Source organism: Cygnus atratus, chromosome 3 (assembly GCF_013377495.2).
Source record: "Cygnus atratus isolate AKBS03 ecotype Queensland, Australia chromosome 3, CAtr_DNAZoo_HiC_assembly, whole genome shotgun sequence".
In the NCBI taxonomy this organism is placed as follows: Eukaryota; Metazoa; Chordata; class Aves; order Anseriformes; family Anatidae; genus Cygnus; species Cygnus atratus.
In genome coordinates this window covers 49,559,267-49,579,889 of record NC_066364.1, presented here as the reverse complement: position 1 = coordinate 49,579,889, position 20,623 = coordinate 49,559,267, and the positions used below count along the sequence as shown (strand labels likewise).

The 20,623-nt window shown below is 38.9% G+C and overlaps 1 protein-coding gene across 1 annotated transcript in view; it reads right to left on the bottom strand.

Moving 5' to 3' along the window:
• The window catches only part of SLC16A10 (solute carrier family 16 member 10), a 70,507-nt gene that overhangs the window by 21,198 nt on the left and 28,686 nt on the right, over nt 1-20,623 (bottom strand). The window contains 3 exon segments of the mRNA XM_035564862.1: nt 7,697-7,749; nt 7,752-8,134; nt 11,409-11,553. Coding sequence (XP_035420755.1) covers nt 7,697-7,749; nt 7,752-8,134; nt 11,409-11,553 — 581 coding nt within the window.

The window sequence follows — 20,623 nt, the reverse complement described above, 5'->3', positions numbered from 1 at the left end:
TGGCATGTGGCGAAACGCACACTGTTACTGTTGGGTTTCGATCTACAAGACTGAACACAGTCTAGAACTTACTGAGAAGTACACCCTTGCAAACATGGAGACCAAAGAGACCACCATTCATTAACCTTCACTATGCAGAGGGAAAAGGTTTGACTTCCAAGGGTAAAAAATCCTACTGAGCTCCTCCATCAGGCCCCTAAATATTTCACCACTAAGCATTTTCTGTAGAGAAGATCTCTTAATTAGTCAGCTACCTTGAAGACCTGGGTTATAATCCTCAAAGCTGTCAATAATTCAAATGACAAGGACTCTGTACTGTCAATGGTTTTGACCTAGCACAATTTAAGGAACACACCGGGTAGTGCAATGGGAGCGTGGAATCTTGGAAGTCGAGATGTAAGAACCATTCTGTTAATTACACGTCAGTTCACAGATGAACCAGTTTCTCCAAACATTTTGAGAGGAAAGTGAGCGAGTTCCTCTTTTCCAGGAGATTTCCTATTGTAGAAGATATCGGAAGGACAGCTGAAACACCACGGGAAGTAACGCCCTGAGCACCCAGATGAAAGAGAAGCCAAGATGACTAGGCACGCTGGGTGGGCAATGCTGACTCAAACCGGGCCAAGGGCCTCCGAAGGATAACACGGCCAGTCACTTAATCCCTGTCACAGCTGCCTGTGGCTGAGCAGAGCAGGGGATGACTGGCCTGGCAGGAATGCATAACATAACAGGCTCTTCTTCCCAGCTGTTCCTAAGGTCTATAAAAAGAGAAGAAGGCTGAACTAACCACCTTCATGCAGCGTACGCATCGAATCTCTCAACTTTTCCAAGCACAGTATTCCTGGTTTACATACGGAAAAGCACAGCAATACAGAGGACATATATACTATGGTATATTTTTATTTCACAGCGAGAACCAGGGTCTCTCTTTCTACAGTGATCACAGCTGCACAAACCGGTGCCCGCTGCTGGCAGCCAAGATGCTAATCCTTCACCACATTATTGCAGTTTCCCCAAGAATCTGAACAGCAGTTTACCAGCAGAGGCAGCGAAAGACATTTTGAAACAGCGTAAGATGCCAGCAGAACCCAAGTCTGTACCTAACGTCAGTGCTGGGGCTGCTGTATCTTCCTGAGAACACTTTTCATCTGGCCAGCTGCTTTGAAGCCTCTTTAATTCTTAATTTGTGAGGCATTTTCTCTTCCAGTACAGCTGATGAAAATCTTAGAGCAAAGTTCAAGGAGATGCTTTGTTTCTCAGTGGCAGCTTCTAGAACCAGAGGCAATATCCACCTGCTTATTCCAGGAGCTGTGGCTGCACTCCCGCTTTCCTGCTCTTTGAAGGTCCAGCTGACCCTATTCCTGGTACGTGCAGATTCATAAAAGCAATGAAACACTGAATCTGTAGTATCTATGTATGGAAGGTCATAAATCCAGTATTTAAATCTGGATCCCAAGAAAGATTTTTCCAAGGAATTTGTTGGAAAAAACAGCCAGGAACACACCACATTTTAGACCTTAAATATGAAGCACACAGACACAGAACACATGCATTCCACATAGCTGCTGCTAACCAAAAATCTCTACGTACGCAAGTATGCACTTACGGAACATGAATGTGGATAACCATCAGAAGAAAAAGTCAGATTTACACAGCAAAATAAGAAATAGGAAGCAAAGCAGGGTGAGAAATACTGAGCTCTGTTTCCTGAGCTATGAAACTCAGGAATAGAGTACAGTCAATGTTTCAGTGTTATGCTAACTTTCACATTGCATATCAATTATAGACATTACAAGATATAGCTTTGTATCCAAGTATAATCTTATTTAAACTAAGATAAGCTTAATTTTCAAATAAATCTGGCCATGCCTGAGGAGTACCTATTTTCTTTATCAATAAAAGGTTCAGATTTAGAAACAATCTCTATCAATATGCATTTTTATTATATTGCCTTCCATCCATTTTTTTGTTTGGTTGTTTTCAGGTTTGTTTGTTGATGTTGTTTTGTCTTAGAAAAAAATATATATTTACACTATTTTAATTATTCAATTAAGTTTTTCATCCTACATTTGAAATACAGGATTGAAGGTGTCAAGCACTAAAAAAATAACATGACCTATCATTAGCAACAAGACATATTCAATAAAAGCAACTGCTACACCAAACCACATCTTTATTTTAAACTGAATTGATGGAGGTATTGTGGACATCCCAGGACAAATTACTATGGGACTGAAACATTGCACGCAAAGTGTTAAGATGATGTTCTCCAGTCCTATTAGTATTGCTCACATTGGCTGACTATTGCTATCAAAAAACAACACAGTACTGGGCCACATTTTGTGAAATGTGTCATTACTGACAGTCCTAAACTCAAACTGAACCTACCTTAGAAAAGACTATGCAGTGACAACACCCATTTTAAGCAGTATTTATTTTCACCCTGCTAAATAAAGCACAAAAAAGCAAGGGCGTCCTTTTTAAACTGCCTAGCATGCTATGTCACATTTTAGACAGAGTTGAACTAACAAGCTTTTAAGAATTAACAATGTATGATAAGAAGATACTTAAAATTGAGAGGAGTAGCAGCCATTTGATTTAGTAATCCCATGAACTATCAACTTCCTATTCAACAATCTGAATCACTGATAAAAGTATATAATAAAACTGAGTCAAAACCTATATATACTAATTCTCCTAGCCCAGTTCACCAAACCTGTATGGAATGGAACACCCACTAAGAGAATTTGACATGAAGCAAGCTGGGTTAAATAAAAGTTCTCCTTTTCTGTTTCTCCCCTGGAAAAGCCAAAAGGAATATGACGTCTATTTCAAATTTAGCAGACGGCTACAAGTCAGGCACTGGTAACTCATGCCAGCTAGCACACCATATAACTTGCTCATTTGTTTAATTTTGGTTACAGCCTAGTTCATGGGAGGTTCTTATATCTTGTTTTAACAGACTTTTGCTCAATCTAGCAAACATGGCGAGGCTGGATAAAATTGTGAAGGCCTGGCTAATTCTGTTATTCCAAAACCCAAAATAAACTTATATATCTTTCTTACCTCCTTCTTCCCAATATGCTTCAGGAAACATGAAAGAAACAGAAATCCGTTCTGGCTTCAGAAGCAGACGGAGCCAGAGATTATTTTACTGACCAGCTGCTGTGCCAAGCCAGCAGGCAGCAGATGATGTGCTGTGCCTGCAGCACACCACGCATGCAATCTTCAGCTCCCCTGGGCTCGACTGGTGGCACACAACTGGTGGGCATGTGGAGCCTGTGCCCACTTCACCATGTGGCCAGGAGCACCCACATGCTGACAGAAGCTCCAGGTAGGAAGAATGGGACTTGGTAAATACAGGAATCAGGGCTGAGGGTGTTGGGGTAGGAGGGAGGAAGAAACAGGCCAGGTGTCACAGTCAGGCTGATTTAGTGGAAGTCTGGGAGAACTACCTGACACAGGGAAACCAGCTTAAGAAGACGGGTGGTGTTTGAAAACAAAGCTGAAATCCTGATATAAGGTAGTACACAGGTAGAGAAGATGGCTGGGCATAGTTTTCAAGTCGGACAGGCCCAAGGCAGGCCTTCTCAGCAGCAGAAGAAATCCTATTGTTACTTTTAGGAGAATAATTTACAGCTCCATCTCTAAATCTTTCCTGGAGCATCGTATGTAGTTTTCTTTTCATTGGGCACTTGCAACCAGTAGTCTAGCAGCCTGGCTATTGCTAACCATCCCCAACAGCAGAAAAATTTCAAGAGTTATAGCATAATGAAAGCTGTCAGTTGTCCAAGCATCAAATCCCTTTTCCAGTTTTGCATACAATTTTAAAAACACAGTAAGCCATGGGACAGTAGTAGCTTCCATTTTCTAAAGCAAAGGAAAGTAATTCTTGTTTGGAAGATGCACAAGCAAGTCATTTTTCTTTTCCTTATAGCCTTCAATTTATCTGGAGCCTTTAGAAGTACATATTTTTTTATTCTTTTTTTATCAAAAGCAGACAAAACTAGGTTCAAAAAAATTAAAATAAAATCCAGAGTTATCTACTGGAGTTTAAGTATTTGTGTTGAAGGGCAGACTTCATTCTGTTCCTTCATAGAGGCGTTCTCCAACACTTGCACATTCAGACTTCCAGATCCACAGAGACCTTCTAAAGTTTTAGGGAGTCCACCATGCATACAATGGGACCTGGTAGGTCAGGTAGATGGAAAAGACCTTCAAGATCACCAAGTCCAACAAACCTAGATGATTCTACACATCATTGCCCACCAGCAAATAGTATTATAGTTCTTTACTTATTCATGTTTTCATAAAAATAAATTCATCTTTCAAGTTTCCAGTTATAAAAAATACCTTCTTTTTGAAATTATTATGCTAGTTACCATTTATATGAATGATATGTGTAAAGACAAGAATGAAAGCTAAGCTGCTTCTTGTTTAGAAGGATTGTATTTAAAAACAGTGGGAGCTTAGTATGCATTATTTAAGAAGATTTTCCTCTGGTTTAAAGGAGTAGCAGAGCAATTATACTGTAAAATTGGGTATTTAACAGAAAACTTAAAACAAAACGAGTGGGTTTCAGAGTTTGTTTTTTTTCAGTAGTAAGACTTGTAAGTGAGGAGTTCCTAAAAGTTGGTAGAGCTTCCCCTCTCAAATATAACATAGAAACCGAACTGACTACCAAAGACTTGGTTAGAAAGTTAGGCTTCATTATTCCTCTGAATCCAAAAAACAGGCATTAAAAGGCATTTAAATCTTTTACTATAATTTGGAGGTAGTCTTTAAAATAATACATTATAAACACTAGAACTATTTAAAAGTAGGTTATCAACCACTGTATTACAAACACCCTCCATCAAATTTTTTTAGAATCACAAAATATCCTGAGTTGGAAGGGACCCACAAGCATCATCCAGTTCAACTCCTGGCTCCACACAAGACCACCCAAAAATCATCCCATGTGTCTGAAAGCATTGTCCAAACTGCCCTGGGAAGCCTGTCCCAGTGCCCGACCGCCCTCTGGGTGCAGAACCTTTCCCTAACCCCCAGCCTGACCCTCCCCTGTCCCAGCTCCATGCCGTTCCCTCGGGTCCTGTCGCTGTCCCCAGAGAGCAGAGCTCAGCACCTGCCCCTCCGCTCCCCTCGTGAGGGAGCTGCAGGCCGCCATGAGGCCTCCCCTCAGCCTGCTCTGCTCCGGGCTGAACAAACCAAGGCACCTCAGCTGCTCCTCATATGTCTTGCCCTCCAGATCCTTTGCCATCTTTTTTGCAGCCTTTTCATGTACTGGAGCTGTATTTTGCAACCAAAATTTGTGCCAATCTGATATGGAGGGGAAAAAAAATATCAATACTTGTATTTTAGAGGTTCTGCTTGAATAGTCTTGTTCTTCAATTCTCTGGAAACATTAATAGCTGTATCTAATAGCTAACAGTATTCTTGGCTGCATTAGGCAAAGTCCTGCCAGCAGGGCAAGAGAGGTGATCCTTCCCCTCTAACTCAGCATTGCTGAGGACACACACGGAGCACTGTGCCCAGTTCTGGGCCCCCCAGTGCAAGAAAGTCCTGTACATACAGAAGAGTCCAATGGAGGCTGCAAAGATGATCGAGGCACTGGAGCACCTCTCCTTTGAGGAGGAGAGGCTGAGGGAGCCGGGACTCTTCAAGCCTGGAGAAGAGGAGGCTCAGGGGGATCTCATCAATGTATATAAATACCTGAAGGGAGGGTGCAAAGAAGACAGAGCCAGGCTCTCTTCAGTGGTGCCCATTGGCAGGACACAAAGTAATGGACATAAACTGGAACAGAAGTGGTTCCATCTGAGCACCAGGAAGCACTTTGTTACTGTGTGTTTTACAGATCAGAGGCACAGGTTGCCCAGAGAGGCTGTGGAGCCTCCCTCCCTGGAGATCCTCAAAAGCCCCCTGGAGATGGTCCTGGGCAAGCAGCTCTGGGTGTCCCTGCCTGAGCAGGGGTTGGAGCAGGTGGCCTCCAGAGGGCCCTTCCAAACTAACCATTCTGTGATTCTGTAATGCTTGCTCTACAACACTTCCCTTTTATTCCTCTGAACAGTTTTATTTCAGAACATCTGTACAGAATCTAACAGCATAAAATCGTAAAGTCATAGAACCATTTAGGTTGGAAAAGACCTCTAAGGTCATCAAATCCAACATAGCACTGCCAAGTCTACCACTAAATCATGTCCCTAAGCGCCACATCTACATGTCTTTTGAATACCTCCAGGGATGGTGACTCAACTACTTCCTTAGGCAGCCTGTTCTAATGCCTCACAACCTTTTCAGTAAAGAAATTTGTCATAGTGAAGAAAGATGTCACAATAGCCTCATCATTGAATTAGACTATTTCAAAGGACTATTCACTGTTTTACAGAATAAGATCTACATATCATTAAAAATTAAGTAACAAGAACCAGCCATGAATAAAAATCAGTTTATAACTGCTCAAAAACAAACCACTGCACATCCCTAGGTATTTTTTTTCTAATGTTAGTATGCATGATCCAGAGTCATTTAACCTAGCCAATGTATTACCAGAACGCAGTAATGCCACCTGCTATATTATACACAAACTGAAGAGCTTATAAAGAGTCAGAAAATTTTGACAGAATTCAAGACATTTATTATCACGAATCTTACTGTAATGTCATGGATGAATAATAATATTGATGTGATATCACTGTTTTCATAGTGTGTAGTAATTCTACTAGATCATGCCCTTTATCAAATACTCTTGAATGGGAGGATGAGTGATGGTGTAAATAGCACAGCCCATTGCAGGTTTGGTGGTTTGTTTTCTTTCCCCTTTAAGCTTTTTGGTTCACAGCACTTCAGTTTAGACAGCACCACCAGGGTTCAAACATAATTCACCACTGTATAAATTCATCATTAACTACACTTCATGTAATGCATCTTCCAGTTGCATCTAAATGTCTTAGAAGTGTACACACAAAAAAGTTCAGTACATGAGTAAGAAATGGTTGATTGACAGATTCCCCACCATCAGAATCTAAAGCTGTAGCAGTTACTGTAAACAGTGATAAAAAAACTGTTGAAATGGCAGCTAGACGCCCCAAGATAACAGGGCCAGAAATATGTGCTATAGTGATAAACCACAAAACTAAAGTCTGAGAGACAGATAAATCCTAATCTTTTGCTTTTAACAAAAAAAGGAAAATAGCTGATAAAATATAGCCTAAAATGCAATTTTTAACAAACATATCATAATTTAAAGGAACAAAAATTAGAAATCAGATATTTTTCCCTTTTCCTGTTATTTACTCCTTCCTCCCATTACACCTCTAAAATGCACAAGTACCATTGGCAATGTTTGCAGCTTAGTGGCAAAAATAACAAGCAATCCTCCTTATCACTGTTATCTTCAGAATAGCACAGAATACTTTTCAAATGTCTCTTTTCATGGTTAAAGTATTTTACATCTTTCTTTCTATAGAACCTAAAGTTGAGAACAAGGAGCTAAAATTTTAACTGGTTTTGTCTACTAGTTTTGGTTAGAGCCCTGGAATCTCCTTTAATCACAGACATCATCAGAATTAATTTCAAGTTTCTCCCCAAGACATCTTTAACTTAAACGTTGATTCCTATCACTGATCTTAGTCCATAGCACAAAGGGAAATTACAGTACTTTTAAATACATCATATGTAGGAAAAGATCTGCACTTACCAAGTGGACATAAGGCACAAAGTATCCAAAAAGTGCAGCTGGAATCCCAAAGCCCAGATTCGGTAACTCATAACTTTGAAAACGGAGAAATTGAAAATCTTTTTCTCAGGAGGAAATCTGAACTTGCCCTTCTTTGCTCCCTCCTTGTCTTTGGCATTGGAAATGAGGGGTTTGTACGTAAAGCCAGCCAGAAACAGAATAAACATAAGAATGCACAGGACCCGTAAGGTGTTGAACAGGCCAACAGAATCAATCAAAACTCTCAAGAGGAAGGGCAGTGACACAGTGAACAAGCTGCTGCCAGCAGTGACGATGCCATTCACTAGTCCAAGGCGTTTCTTGAAATAGTGCCCAAGAATGACCAAAGATGGCTGGTATGCAAATGAGCAACCACAGGCAAATAAGACTCCATAGGTGAAATACAGAGGTTCAATGGTGCTATATCAAAAGAAAAGAAAAAAAATTAATGTTTTGTTAAGAACTTATGCTCACATTCAACTACCACATACAAGAGTTTTTCTAATGAACTGACATATTTTCAGGAGTGAGTTAAGAGTTTATATGTACTTGTGGTTGAATTACACTGTGTAGACTTAATTAACCAACTTTTTTTTCTAATGAACATTTCCTAGAACTTCATTGAACACAAGAAATCAATATTATATTTCAGTAGAATTATACCAAGTAGTCTGAATAAAATTTTTAAAATCATTGTCAAGATGAGTTAGCCAAATACAACTTTAAACATTTTAGTTTTTTTTTTAATTATTATTTTTAGTTTTTAGTGTTTGTTTTGTTTGTTTAAATAAAATGATATTGCTTTGACTTACACATTGCTTCCCTGTTCTAGCAGTTTAAACATAATATTTGGTCCTCCTCATGAGCCCAGAAGAATTAAACATTTACATAGCTTATTAGGAAAATAAAACAGCAAAAGCAGTAAGCATTATTAGTAATAATTTTTTTTTCAAGTTTTGGTAATATAAACCATTATTAGGAAATGACAGAATTTTTAGTTATTAGAGTTTAAGACAAATATTCCCTTCTTTATTATATATTCTAAATTCTTTGTTTTGATTCAAATACTGGATAGGCCAAGAAAGAAAAAAAAATTAATAACGAAATATTTCAGCTCTTGTTAAGGAGGATCCCCATCACAAGTTTCTCCACCATCATCTACTATACAACATGACTGAAATTAATTAAGGCCATTGCATTATATCACAGACAGACATAAAAAGCTCGTTGTGTAAGAAATCTTAACAGTATGAAGTAACAGTGTTAGTATTAAATTAGTACTCTACTATCGATAATTAAAAGAAAACATTTTTACATTTTGATGAAGGGGCACCAACGTGTGAGAAATATTATACCAACTTTCTGAAGTGAAATATGATATTTTTACTTTTTTTTTTATGTTATGTTTATAAATGAACTATAGGTTCTTTTTTATCTGCTAACACCTGCTTTTAAAGCAGTTGCAGAAAACCAGTTAAACTGTTCACCAATATATTAACCAGTTTATTTATTTATTAATAGTATGAATGCTTTATTTGGCATGTTTCACCACAGAATGTTACCTGCCAGCATCTCTGCATACCCCAGTATGTTCTGCAAGCTTCCCATGCAATTACAGAAATTCTTAGAAAACAGTATTTGATTAAGAGGTCTCACACCATCAACTATGGTGTTGTGTGTAATTGTGAAAAGGACTACATGTGTAACATTGTTGCTTTCTAAATTAAACTATCAATTTATAAAACATTATATATGAGGTAGCCAAAAGAAACAACGTAAGAGGGAAAGACTGATTACCTTAAGCAATGGAAAACATCCAAGAAAAATAAAATCAGAAGATATAAAATGAGAGGAGGAACATATTATAGTAAGGACAAATAACTTTTGCTTCCTTTCTGTGGATTCAAACAGTTTGCAGTATGACATACATCAAAAAATATTTTCCCTGCACTACGAATGCTCTTACATCTCAGCTTCCTAAGAGATACAATTTGTATCAAGTATGTATGTAACAAAAGCAGTAAATCATATTTAAATTTGCCTGCTGTATGAAATTTCATCACTTCTAGAACACTTCTATATCTGAACTATACATCCTCAATTAACTGATAACATCAGCATAAATCATTTTATAGTGTAAGTAACATAATAAAACACTAAGAATGCACATTAACTTGTGATGTACTATAATAAGAACTCATCTCTTATCCAAAGCACAAGTGCTCCTCAAATTCTAAAACAAAATCCAAACAAGCTAAAGTATTTTTTTTTAAAAATGGTACAAAATAACTTCCTTTTGCATGCAGCTTCTGTGATGTTGTTCCAGTGGATATCAGGGAAATGTATAAAGATAATAACCTTTTCTTCAAAGGCAGGAAACATCTTCCCTTTTAATTTACAGTAATCAGGCTCTGTTAGTATTTATCAGTTACCACAATATTGTGTTAAACAGGGAGAAAAGACTTTTCCAATACATATTCTTTAGTTTTCACCTCAAATGTGGTGACAAGCCTCTTAAAACATATCAGGGAGTAGGTGCTCTGTTTTGTTTGTTTGCTTTAAATAAAACATATTTGCGTTTGGATTAACTAAAAAAAAAAAAAAAAAGAGAGAGAGAGAGACTTGCTCAAGTAGCAAGTAGTAGTTTTCCTTTTCCCATAAATATTATTTATTCCCAGAATAAATAAAAACACAAATCTCAGCACCTAAACCAGGACCACTTGTCTTCTCTTTCAGTAAACTTGTGGGTATGTTTTCACATTAGAGGACATAACCCAAAGTAGATGCATTAGCTCAGGCATAGTGCCATGCAGCATCAATATCCACCCATTCAGGTAACAGACAGCTCACATCTGTCTGGTTCAGAACACAGGCACAGAAAACACATTTTCACAAGTCTGTTGCTATAGGTATGTTTTCTTCTATGTAGAAAACTTTTCAGAATTTTGCTTTTCGTTTAAGGCTTGTATGCACTTAGCAGAGTCTCTGTTCTCTGCTAAGGGTGGAAAAGGCAGACTGAGAACTAGATGTAACTATAGCTTATTTTGCTACTTTCCTATCTTCACTAACCAGTTTCTGCTGATGACTAAAGTAAGTTTCCTGTTTCCTCATCTTCTACTGTGCATGTCCAACAAATCAGTCACTCGAACTTCTTAGGATTTATTCTGCAAAAGTTACAGAAAATAAAGTGTAATCTGGAGGGAAGAAAAACACCCATCTACTGTTTAAGTATTTTCAGTCACACAAGAAAGAACTGAGATTTCCTTAAAGACAGTAAACTCTAAGCATATATCATTATACCAAGTTTGTCACTATCTTAGGGCTAGGCAACTGGAACAGGAAGAATAGACGAAAACATTGTTTTGACTGAAACATTAACACCTCCCTGGAGGTTACTGCATAGTCTTGCTGTTGATACATTCATACATAGTAGCTCCTGTTAAATAGGGCGTGCTGTTATGAGGTTAGATTATATGTTTAAAATAATTTTTGAAGTTAAAAGCACCACTAACAGTTTTGACAAAAGTCATATAATTAGAAAAACAGAAACAGATAGAACAAAGTTTCTAAGCTTCACCTAGCAGATAATATAAAGTAGCACTGCTTATTTCTTCATATTCTGCTGATAGGACCAACATAACCTCTACATTGTAAAACTGATAAAAATACTTTGAATGTAAATAAATTCTTTTACCTTACAAAAGAACTTGAAAGGAGTCCAACAAACCCTACTGCAGCTCCAATAACAGCAACTTTTCGACAACCAAACAGGTCTGTGAATATGCTGACTATTGGAGAACAGAAGAAGACCATTCCCATAGAAAGAGAGCTCACCCATGCTGCAGAATAGAAAAAGACAGTGTTTTAGAAGACTGAGTAATTTAAGCTTTCAGCTACTATTTGTTTTAATTCAGAAACACATCACGATACCTAAAACTGTATACTTATATAGTTTTTAAAATACATTTACCTAACATGGTAAAAATTAAAAGCCTGACCAATTTACATGATCAAATGATTTAGACTTCATCAGCTCAAGAAATACAATTATCTACAGAAATTATTATTGCTTTTCTTTTTTTTTTTCAACACAATCATTCCACCAGTGACTGAGCAAGTATTCAAGATGATGACTAGGCCATTAAAGATAACTCCACATTCATTCTGAAATATATTAATACATTTCACTTGATTTAATTCTATGCTTCAATGACTTTAAACAGCTAGGTTTGCTGAAAAGTTTAACAAACTTTAATTGCATGGATCTAGATCCAGCTCCAGCTCTACAAGTATTGTTTAAACTATAATTGTTTGTTTATAAACGAGTCTTTAGATCATTAAGACTTAGTTCAGGTGAGTACACTAAAGTTACAAAACACGCTTTTGGGGCTGAATTTCAAGCATACCGAATCACATGCTACAATATCTTCAAGTAACGTAGGTGGAAGAGTATTTGATTCATTTTAAATTAAAAATCAACTTTCTGCTTCACTTTACATAGGCATGCAGAACTGCATCATTTACCAGCTATCATGCAATCATTCTTCTAAATACACTTTAGTGATGTTACACTCAATGGTGCTCCCAGGTCATAAAGGTAAACTATGCTGTTCTAACACAGGATTTATAACAAGCATATCTAAGTGGGTAAATTTCCCCATCGTTTTAGGTTAAAAACAAACAGTGAAAAAAGCTGTTGATGCAAGATGCATTGGGAAAAAAGTACTTTAACTTCTTTCTGGAATAGGTTTAGATTCATGTAACGGGGATTTTGGTTAGAGTACCTTTGCTAAAGACAGTTAGAGAAACAATTGTGATTCACTGATAAGGGTAAATAAGACTGCTTGAAATTAATAAGTATCCAAGAGACCTAAGGGACACTATTTGGAAGCAGATATACCAATACCAAGATTTATAAGCTGCTGAAGTGCTGATGAGGCATATGCACTGATGAAGACCCCATTGTGCTATGCACTGAAAAAACACAGACTAAAACAAACAAGCAAACAAAGAACCATTTCTTCAAAAGAGTTTACAATGTAAATGAAAGACAAAAAAAACAGATGGCTAGAGACAAATAATGAGAGCACATGAAATAAAACCTTAATTTTAGTGCAAACAATGATCTCAATGAACTATGAACTGTTTGGGATAGTTTGTTTTTATGTGTGTGTGTGTTGGTGGGGGTTTTTTTGTTTTGTTTTGTTTTTGAGCATGTGATAAATATCATGGAGTTTCAAGGAGCATTTTGTAGAGGAGAAAGATACTTTCATGGGTATTTGTTGCATTTCCTGGGCCTGACTAACCCAAGCCCGGTCAGCCTTGCACCTTTCACAGTCCAGTGATGCTGAAAGGTAAGGGACAAATTTATGAAATGTCTGTCCTTCCTCTTCCTCTGCAGTCAAAAAAAAAAAAAAAAAAGGCTCAAAAGCACCTTGGATGTGGCAAGAGAAGACCCAAGCAAATGCACAGATGGCTGCTGATGTTCTACAAAGTCAGAGGGATCAACTGCTCTCACAGTCTGGAGACCAGCCAGTTGTAGAGCTTCTGAGATGCCCAACTTAACATCTGCAATATCTCATCACCACAGAATGGCTTGGGCTGGAAGGGACCTTAAAGAACATCCAATTCCAACCCCCTGCCATGGGCAAGGACACCTCCCCCTGGAGCAGGTTGCCGAGGGCCTTGTCCGGCCTGGCCTTGAACACCTCCAGGGATGGGGCATCCACAGCTTCTCTGGGCAACCCGTGCCAGTGCCTCACCATGCTGTGAGTGAAGGATTTCTTCCTTAAAGAAGAAATCATCTGCAAGACTCCTCACTTTTTTATTTATCTTGCTCAGAGTGGGCTGTACAGAGCCTCCAGTTCCGCTGTCCAAAGGAAGTAGCGTACGCAGGTAGAAGGAACATCCACGCTCCCCCCCGTCAAACGTGACAGCTCTGCCGCCCTGGGCAGCCCCCAGCTCACTGCGTGACTCACGGGGATGGCTGCCTCTGCCACCTGCAAGGCCAAGAGAACAGGCAGCTGGAGCTTGAGAAGTGGGCACTGAAATGCCCACTGCCATCAGATTGGCAGTGGTATGAAGGTCCAAGGAAGGGCTGAAGCTCCTTTCTGCCAGCCTTTCTGCCTCCCTATGAGAGGACAAGGGCAGCCGCGGCACCAGAGAAGCCCACCAGCGATTGCTGGCTGTGAGCATCCAATCTCACGTGCGTGGGTACAGGCGCCTCATCCACTGCGACAAGCGAGCTGAAGAAAGTGGGCAACTGAAAAAGTTCAAGCAGCCTGCATAAAGGCACAGACTAAGTTACTTCAGATCCCCATGTGAGCGTGCAGCAGTCCTATTTCCCAGTTAGCACAGGCTGTGTGGTTCATGTAGCATTCTCCTTGGCTTAATCAAATAGTTTATAGTACTTCTTAATGGCTTACAGAACTAATAAAATTAGAGTATAAAAGCCTGCAGTGAAAACATTCAGCTCAAATGACATTCAATTAGCAACATGCTGACTTTGTCTTTTCATGTTCCTAATGAAAGAAACATGCCTTTATCACTTGATTTCCTCCTTATTACAGCAATGACAGGCTGGCCTAAAACAGAAGGATGGTTCCACAGATTTCCCACATAGCGTGCAGCAGAAAGGAAGGACAGCGGCCTTATCTGAATGCGCTGGGTTTACACAGCAAGGTTTTGGTAGCCGGGGGGCTGTAGAAAAAGTTAATTCCATCCCTGCCAGGCTCAGTACAACCTCCACAGCGGGTCCCTTTTGGAGCTGGCTCTGATCTGACATGGGGCAGCTGCTGGGCTCTGCTCACAGAGGCCACCCCTGCAGCCCCCTGCACCCAAGCCCTTGCCATGTAACCCAACGCACTGATGCATTTCACAACAGCACTGCAATTGAATCCAGAAGCAGGAGTCCACGCTTTACCACTTATCCACCTGCAGGAAACCGCAGCCCTCTAATGTACAACTGTAAGTTTGTATGAGGTTCTTGGACCCTACAGAAACACAGTTTACAGAGATATTGTTGGCATGCCTTGTATAAACACCCTGATTATTTAACAGAAAGAAGGCTCTCTAAGTTAAACTTCATATGTATGCATACTTCAAGAAAATTTGTTTTCATCCTTTATGAAGAAGCTCAGCACCAAAAAAAAAAAAATCTAAGATATCATAAGCAGAAGAGCACATGTGAATCATTTATTTCCTTAAGGCAAGCTAGTCTTGCTGCAATATCTTGATCCTGTGAAGAAGTTGATGGGCATAAAATATACTCAACAGATCTATGTGATTTTCAATTTTTCTTTGCTATAATAAGCTTTCAGGCATTCTCACACTTCTTCCACTCAGTATGAGAATGGTACAACAAGTTGTGGCTGTCTTCCGCATTTTAAAACATAAATTACAGTAACTGTCCCAAATAAGTAATATGAAAAATTAAAAATGTGCAGCTTGCCAGGATTGCAAGAGTTCTCTAAAGCACTTATTACATACTAATCAAAACATTTTTCTTCCAGGCTATTGGCTGCTTTCCTGGCCACATGCTGGCTTTATTCCAAAGCTGTTAGTTCAGATAGTAATACAACACCTAAGTGCTACATGTAACTGCATTAACATTCATACACAAAGCATTTTGATTGCCACAGAAGAAAAGCTATTCTTACTTTAGGAGGACTTAAGCCCTCCTTTAGGCACTGGAACTTAAGAATTAACTCCTCAAACCACGAAACTGCAAAACAACCAATTATTGAGCTTCCTTAGAAGACATAACAGAAGTTACTTCTTACGTTAAAAATATCAGGCCATTGATATTGATATACCATGCCTATTGGCAGCAACTATATTGAAAAGTGTTTCTATGCCACTGAAAAAAAAAAAATACTGTAACTAAAATTATACCGAAATAAAAATCACAGCTACATGTCCTTTTCTTATCAGTTCACTACAAATATAAATAGTGCAGCTGTAATCTGAGTGTATGCTTGCACACTACTTGTGTTCAAAAGTCTACAGCTATAGTATATATATACACACAGCGATGCAGCTATATACGCATACTCCACAAATATGCTGCCATTTTACTTTTTTTTAAAAAAAAAAGTAATTTTTTTTAAATAATTTAAATGGCATGTCTTTTGCTTTAGCAATAAATGTAAGTATCCAATATCTGACTGTTCACAAAATCATTCCCATTGTCACAGCTGGATTATGCAATACACATTTATATCCCAAACTACATATCAAGCTGTCAGAAGTTTTAGTTCACTCTCTAAACACAAACACGAGGACTTAGAAGACAACAGAAAAGAAAGCATTAATACCAAAGCATATTGGAATGCTTTAACTATGCATAAATATAAATAAAGGCTACCCCTCCATAGCATCCCTCTTTACACCAAAATTTTTCTGTGCATTACTCTAAGTCTTATCAGTTTTATCCTCACAACTGTCTTTCAAGTGGTTGGCTTAATACAGTAATAACACAGTTCATTCCCTAATGAACTTCAAGATTTTTTTAAAATATTTTCCCCTGAGAATTTTCTCGTTGAGACAGAGAACAAAAAGCTATTGTCTGGAAGAGAAGTGATAGGGGCAAATGAAGAGAAGAATATCTAAACTGAGGATTCAAAAGCAACTCCGAAAATATTTTGTTTCCCCACATTAAAAAAAAAAAAAATCAGACGTGTTTGTGTAGCTCACGTAGCAAACCAAGACAGCAGTATAATTACCCTTCACAGGATAGCTGGGAGAACAATGTATTTGGCAGTACACGCGCTAAGACGGAAGCACAGACCTTCGAAAGCGAGAGCGAGCTTTCTAGGTTTAATATCAGAGCAGATCCCCATGCACAAAGACCTACAGCTACACTGTTTTGAAACATCTGCAGAACAGCCTGGCCAACCATCCCCTACAATGCTGCTTGCTGTCAGGTGTGCTTCCTAAAAACCCTATCTCCCACTGTCCCCTTGGGTACCAAGCACAGTAGTTCGGGCTGTACTACACTGATGGTTGTCAGCACAGCCTGTAACGATGCTGGGTAATGTAAAGTTCTTGTTTTAACTCGAAATGAACAGAAAGTACAGAACCAGGGACAAACTGCTTCAGACTCTAGAACTGAAACCCTGTCAGTCTCTAGATTTATAAGATGGAAATAAATACTCCTCTCACATACTAAAGAAAATATGTGAGATTCTTATTGTTTCAAGTACCCTAGAAAGTAGATTTCTAAGAAAAAATATTTTGGAGTGAATGTGTAAAATAAGCAATATAGGACAAGTTATATGGGCAGCAGACGTTTAATAACTTTCACTGTCACACACTGAAAAGGTTTGCGTGGAAAAAAGTAATCTATTACAATGAAATTATAATACAGAGTTAACGTAGCTGCTTAAATAATGGCACTTAGTAACGTCTGAATACACAACTTTAATGCTATTTAGGAGTGTCTTCCTTGTATTTTTATAAAAATACTTGAAGAAAAGGGAACAACAATATTTACAACAGAAGCATGAAGGTTTTCATATTAAGTGATTAGCTGTGATTTACGCAAGAACAGGGAAGAATGTAAGTACTCTCCCAGCCTCAAACCATTCACAGCCGAGGAACTTCTTGAGCCAGTTTTGTTTTCTGTTTTGAAAATAATAATAATAATAATAATAATAATAATTTTTTGCCCCCAGTGCATTCATTGGCATTCAAGTGAGACTTCTCTTATAAGAACTTCTATTTCTATCCTCTCCCAGAACACTTATACACTTTCAGCACCCACATCACCTTACAGCAAACTACTCCATAACTCAACTATAGGCTTTGTGAAAGACTCAGTCTTCATCTCTTATTAATAATTCCTTGCCCCGATAATCAAATTTACATGGCATTTGTTTTAAGAAAGAAGGAACTGCAATACTGCCTAGATCAAAGACTAATTTAGCCTAGCATCCTGTTTCTGACCACCACAAAATACACAGAAAAAGAACATTTAAAACAGGGCTAGCATACTGTAATACCTTTTCCCTAGCTATGTCCTCCCAACATCCAGCAATAAGCAGCTTAGAAACCTCATAGAATCATAGAAACATTAAGGTTGGAAAAGACCTCCAAGATCATCTGGTCCAACCGTCCCCCTACCACTACTATCACCCACTAAACCATGTCCCTAAGCACCAGGTCCAACCTTTCCTTGAGCACCCCCAGGGACAGTGACTCCACCACCTCCCTAGGCAATCTAATCCAATGCCTGACTGCTCTTTCTGAGAAGAAATGTTTCCTAATTTCCAACCTAAACCTCCCCTGGCACAACTTGAGGCCATTCCTGTGAATGAGGCCATTCTCACATTACCTGTGAGAAGAGGCCGACCCGCAGCTCTCCACACCTTCCTTTCAGGTAGCTGTAGAGATCAATAAGGTCTTCCCTGAGTCCCCTCTTCTCCAGACCAAACAACCCCAGTGCCCTCAGCCGCTCCTCATAGGACTTGTTCTCCTGGCCCTTCACCAGCTACGTAGCTCTTCTCTGGACACGCTCCAGGCCCTCGATGTCCTTCTTGTAGTGAGGGACCCAAATCCGAACGCAGCACTTGAGGTGTGGCCTCACCAGAGCAGAATACAAGGGTTTTCCAAAGCAGAAGGCTGCATCTAAACATTCTTCAAGAACATTTAGCTCTACCGATAATACTTTGGCTTCACTGCATTTTACTGTAATCAGTTACAGAACACGCTCAGGCACCAATACCACCAAAAAAAACCAAAACAAAACAAAAAAAATTCTGCATGTATTTGGATTATATTTCTCACAGTTAGCAATGACTTGCAGGTATATATACTGAGTTCAGTCTACTAAATGAATGCTTAGTCACTCAGCAGTACCACAACTCAGCAAGTCTAAGGAGGCTACCTGCAAGCTCATGTATGAGGACAGGCTACAGTTTTGGATTTGTTCAACTTGTAAGCAAGAAGAGCAGCAGCTCAAAAGAAATCTAATTACTGGCTCCAGACATCCAACAGGTGATTATTAGAGAATGCAGGGCTAGTATTCAGCAGTGAACAGTGACAGGGCAAGGAATAACTGATACAAACCACAATAAATAATATCCCAGTCAGATGGTAAAAAGGCAGTGAAACACCAGAATGTGTGGTCCAGAATGGCTGTGGGATTTCCTTCCCTAGATATACTGAAAATGTGACTGGACAAGGCCCTGTGAACAACCTGATCTAATCCAGAAGTTCAATGCACTTTCGAACCACATAATTAGCACTTAGACCAAATAATTAGCCTCTTCCAACTCAAGTCATTCCATGATGGAACAGTTCATTTAGGGAACTCCTCCATTTCTGGAGGAATACTGTTTTAAATCCTTGCTTCTTGAAAAAAAAAAATAGGTGCTGAAGATCATGTTAATAAGCCTCAGCAGTTCCTCAGAATAAAATAAAAATAAAAAATCTCAGGCTAGAAATATTAGGCCAGCCACCAATCCCTTGTATGTGGAACTTAGGAAGAAAAAGAAAAGGGCAAAGCCGAAAGATTAAGATGCCTTCCCTCCCTCCCCTCATCCCCCTCAGGAAATGGAAAGAAGTAGATGGCATCCTTGAATTCTAAGCCAAAGAGATCCTTACAGGCAGATCTCTAGAAACTATTATTAGCATTACAGATGTGAGCTTCATTATTATAAAACTACTAATCTCCCTCCTACTGATGCCGTTTTTCCATCAAAATTGTTTTCTTCCTATTGCACGTACCCAGAAGCATGGGGTTACCCTCTGCCTAAGACACTCCAGACACATCCTCTTTTCCCCATTAATTAATTTATTTTTTTTTCCTTCAGGGAAAAGCTAGTAATTTCTAAAACGTGGAACTGTTCAACAGCCGTTAGTAACGGTCCCACAGAGCCATCAGACCCAGCAAGTACCAGAATACCCTCGCATGCCCACAGAGCCCCTGTAGGTCAGCCCCCCTAGAAGTTGCCAGCCCTATTTTTAACCAGCCTATCACTAGCCAAAGATGTCAAATGACTTGCGCTACATTCCCTGCTGACAGGAGCTCACGAAAACTGTCTGACGGCTCAGTAGCTTCTCATGAATTCTGACGAATTTAATGTCATTAGAGTATCCCTGTGTTCCTATCACTAGGGGCACAGTGGAGAGAACAACTGAATTTCCACCTAGTCATTCCCATTACTGAGCAATCCACAGGTCACAGAACCATATGTCAGTAGAATTTGAAATGTATGTAGCATTGTGACATATATATATACACAACATCTAGAATTCCCACTGTCATTAACTGAGTGCACTGGTTGTTCTACTCAAAAAGACCGCTGATCCCATTTAGAGCAAGTATGTGTTTAAGGTCTAAAAATAAATTTATGACATAATGCTGCCACAGGAAGTATCCTATACTCTGAACTCAGGTTACATTGCAGATACCTGAGGTAGGCTCTCCCTTAAAGCAACACCATCCAAAATATGAGCCCTGGTTTAAATGAAAATTATAAAATATCCAGGGCAAAGAAATTTTAGCGCAAGGAAATAGCTTTGGTGTTCCCAAAAGATGTTATCTCGAACAGTCTTTAAGAATCAGAATGATCTATAAATGATTCTGATCAGATTTCCACAACACAAAGAGATCATGACTAATACATAAACACTGATGAACCAGGCATGAGTGGAAATACCTGACACTCATGAAATACCTGAATACAACGCATTGTTTTTACCCCAATCCTCCTTTCTCTTGTCCTTTGGGAGCAAGTCAATTATTAAATAACCTAATTACTGAAAGATGTTGGGAATTACAATGAATCAGAAACCAAGAACTATATATGACCCACTGGATCCCAATAAAGAGATCTCTGAACAGATACGCTGTTTCCATAATCAAACTGTATGCTATCACAACATCAAGTTATTAACAGACCACCT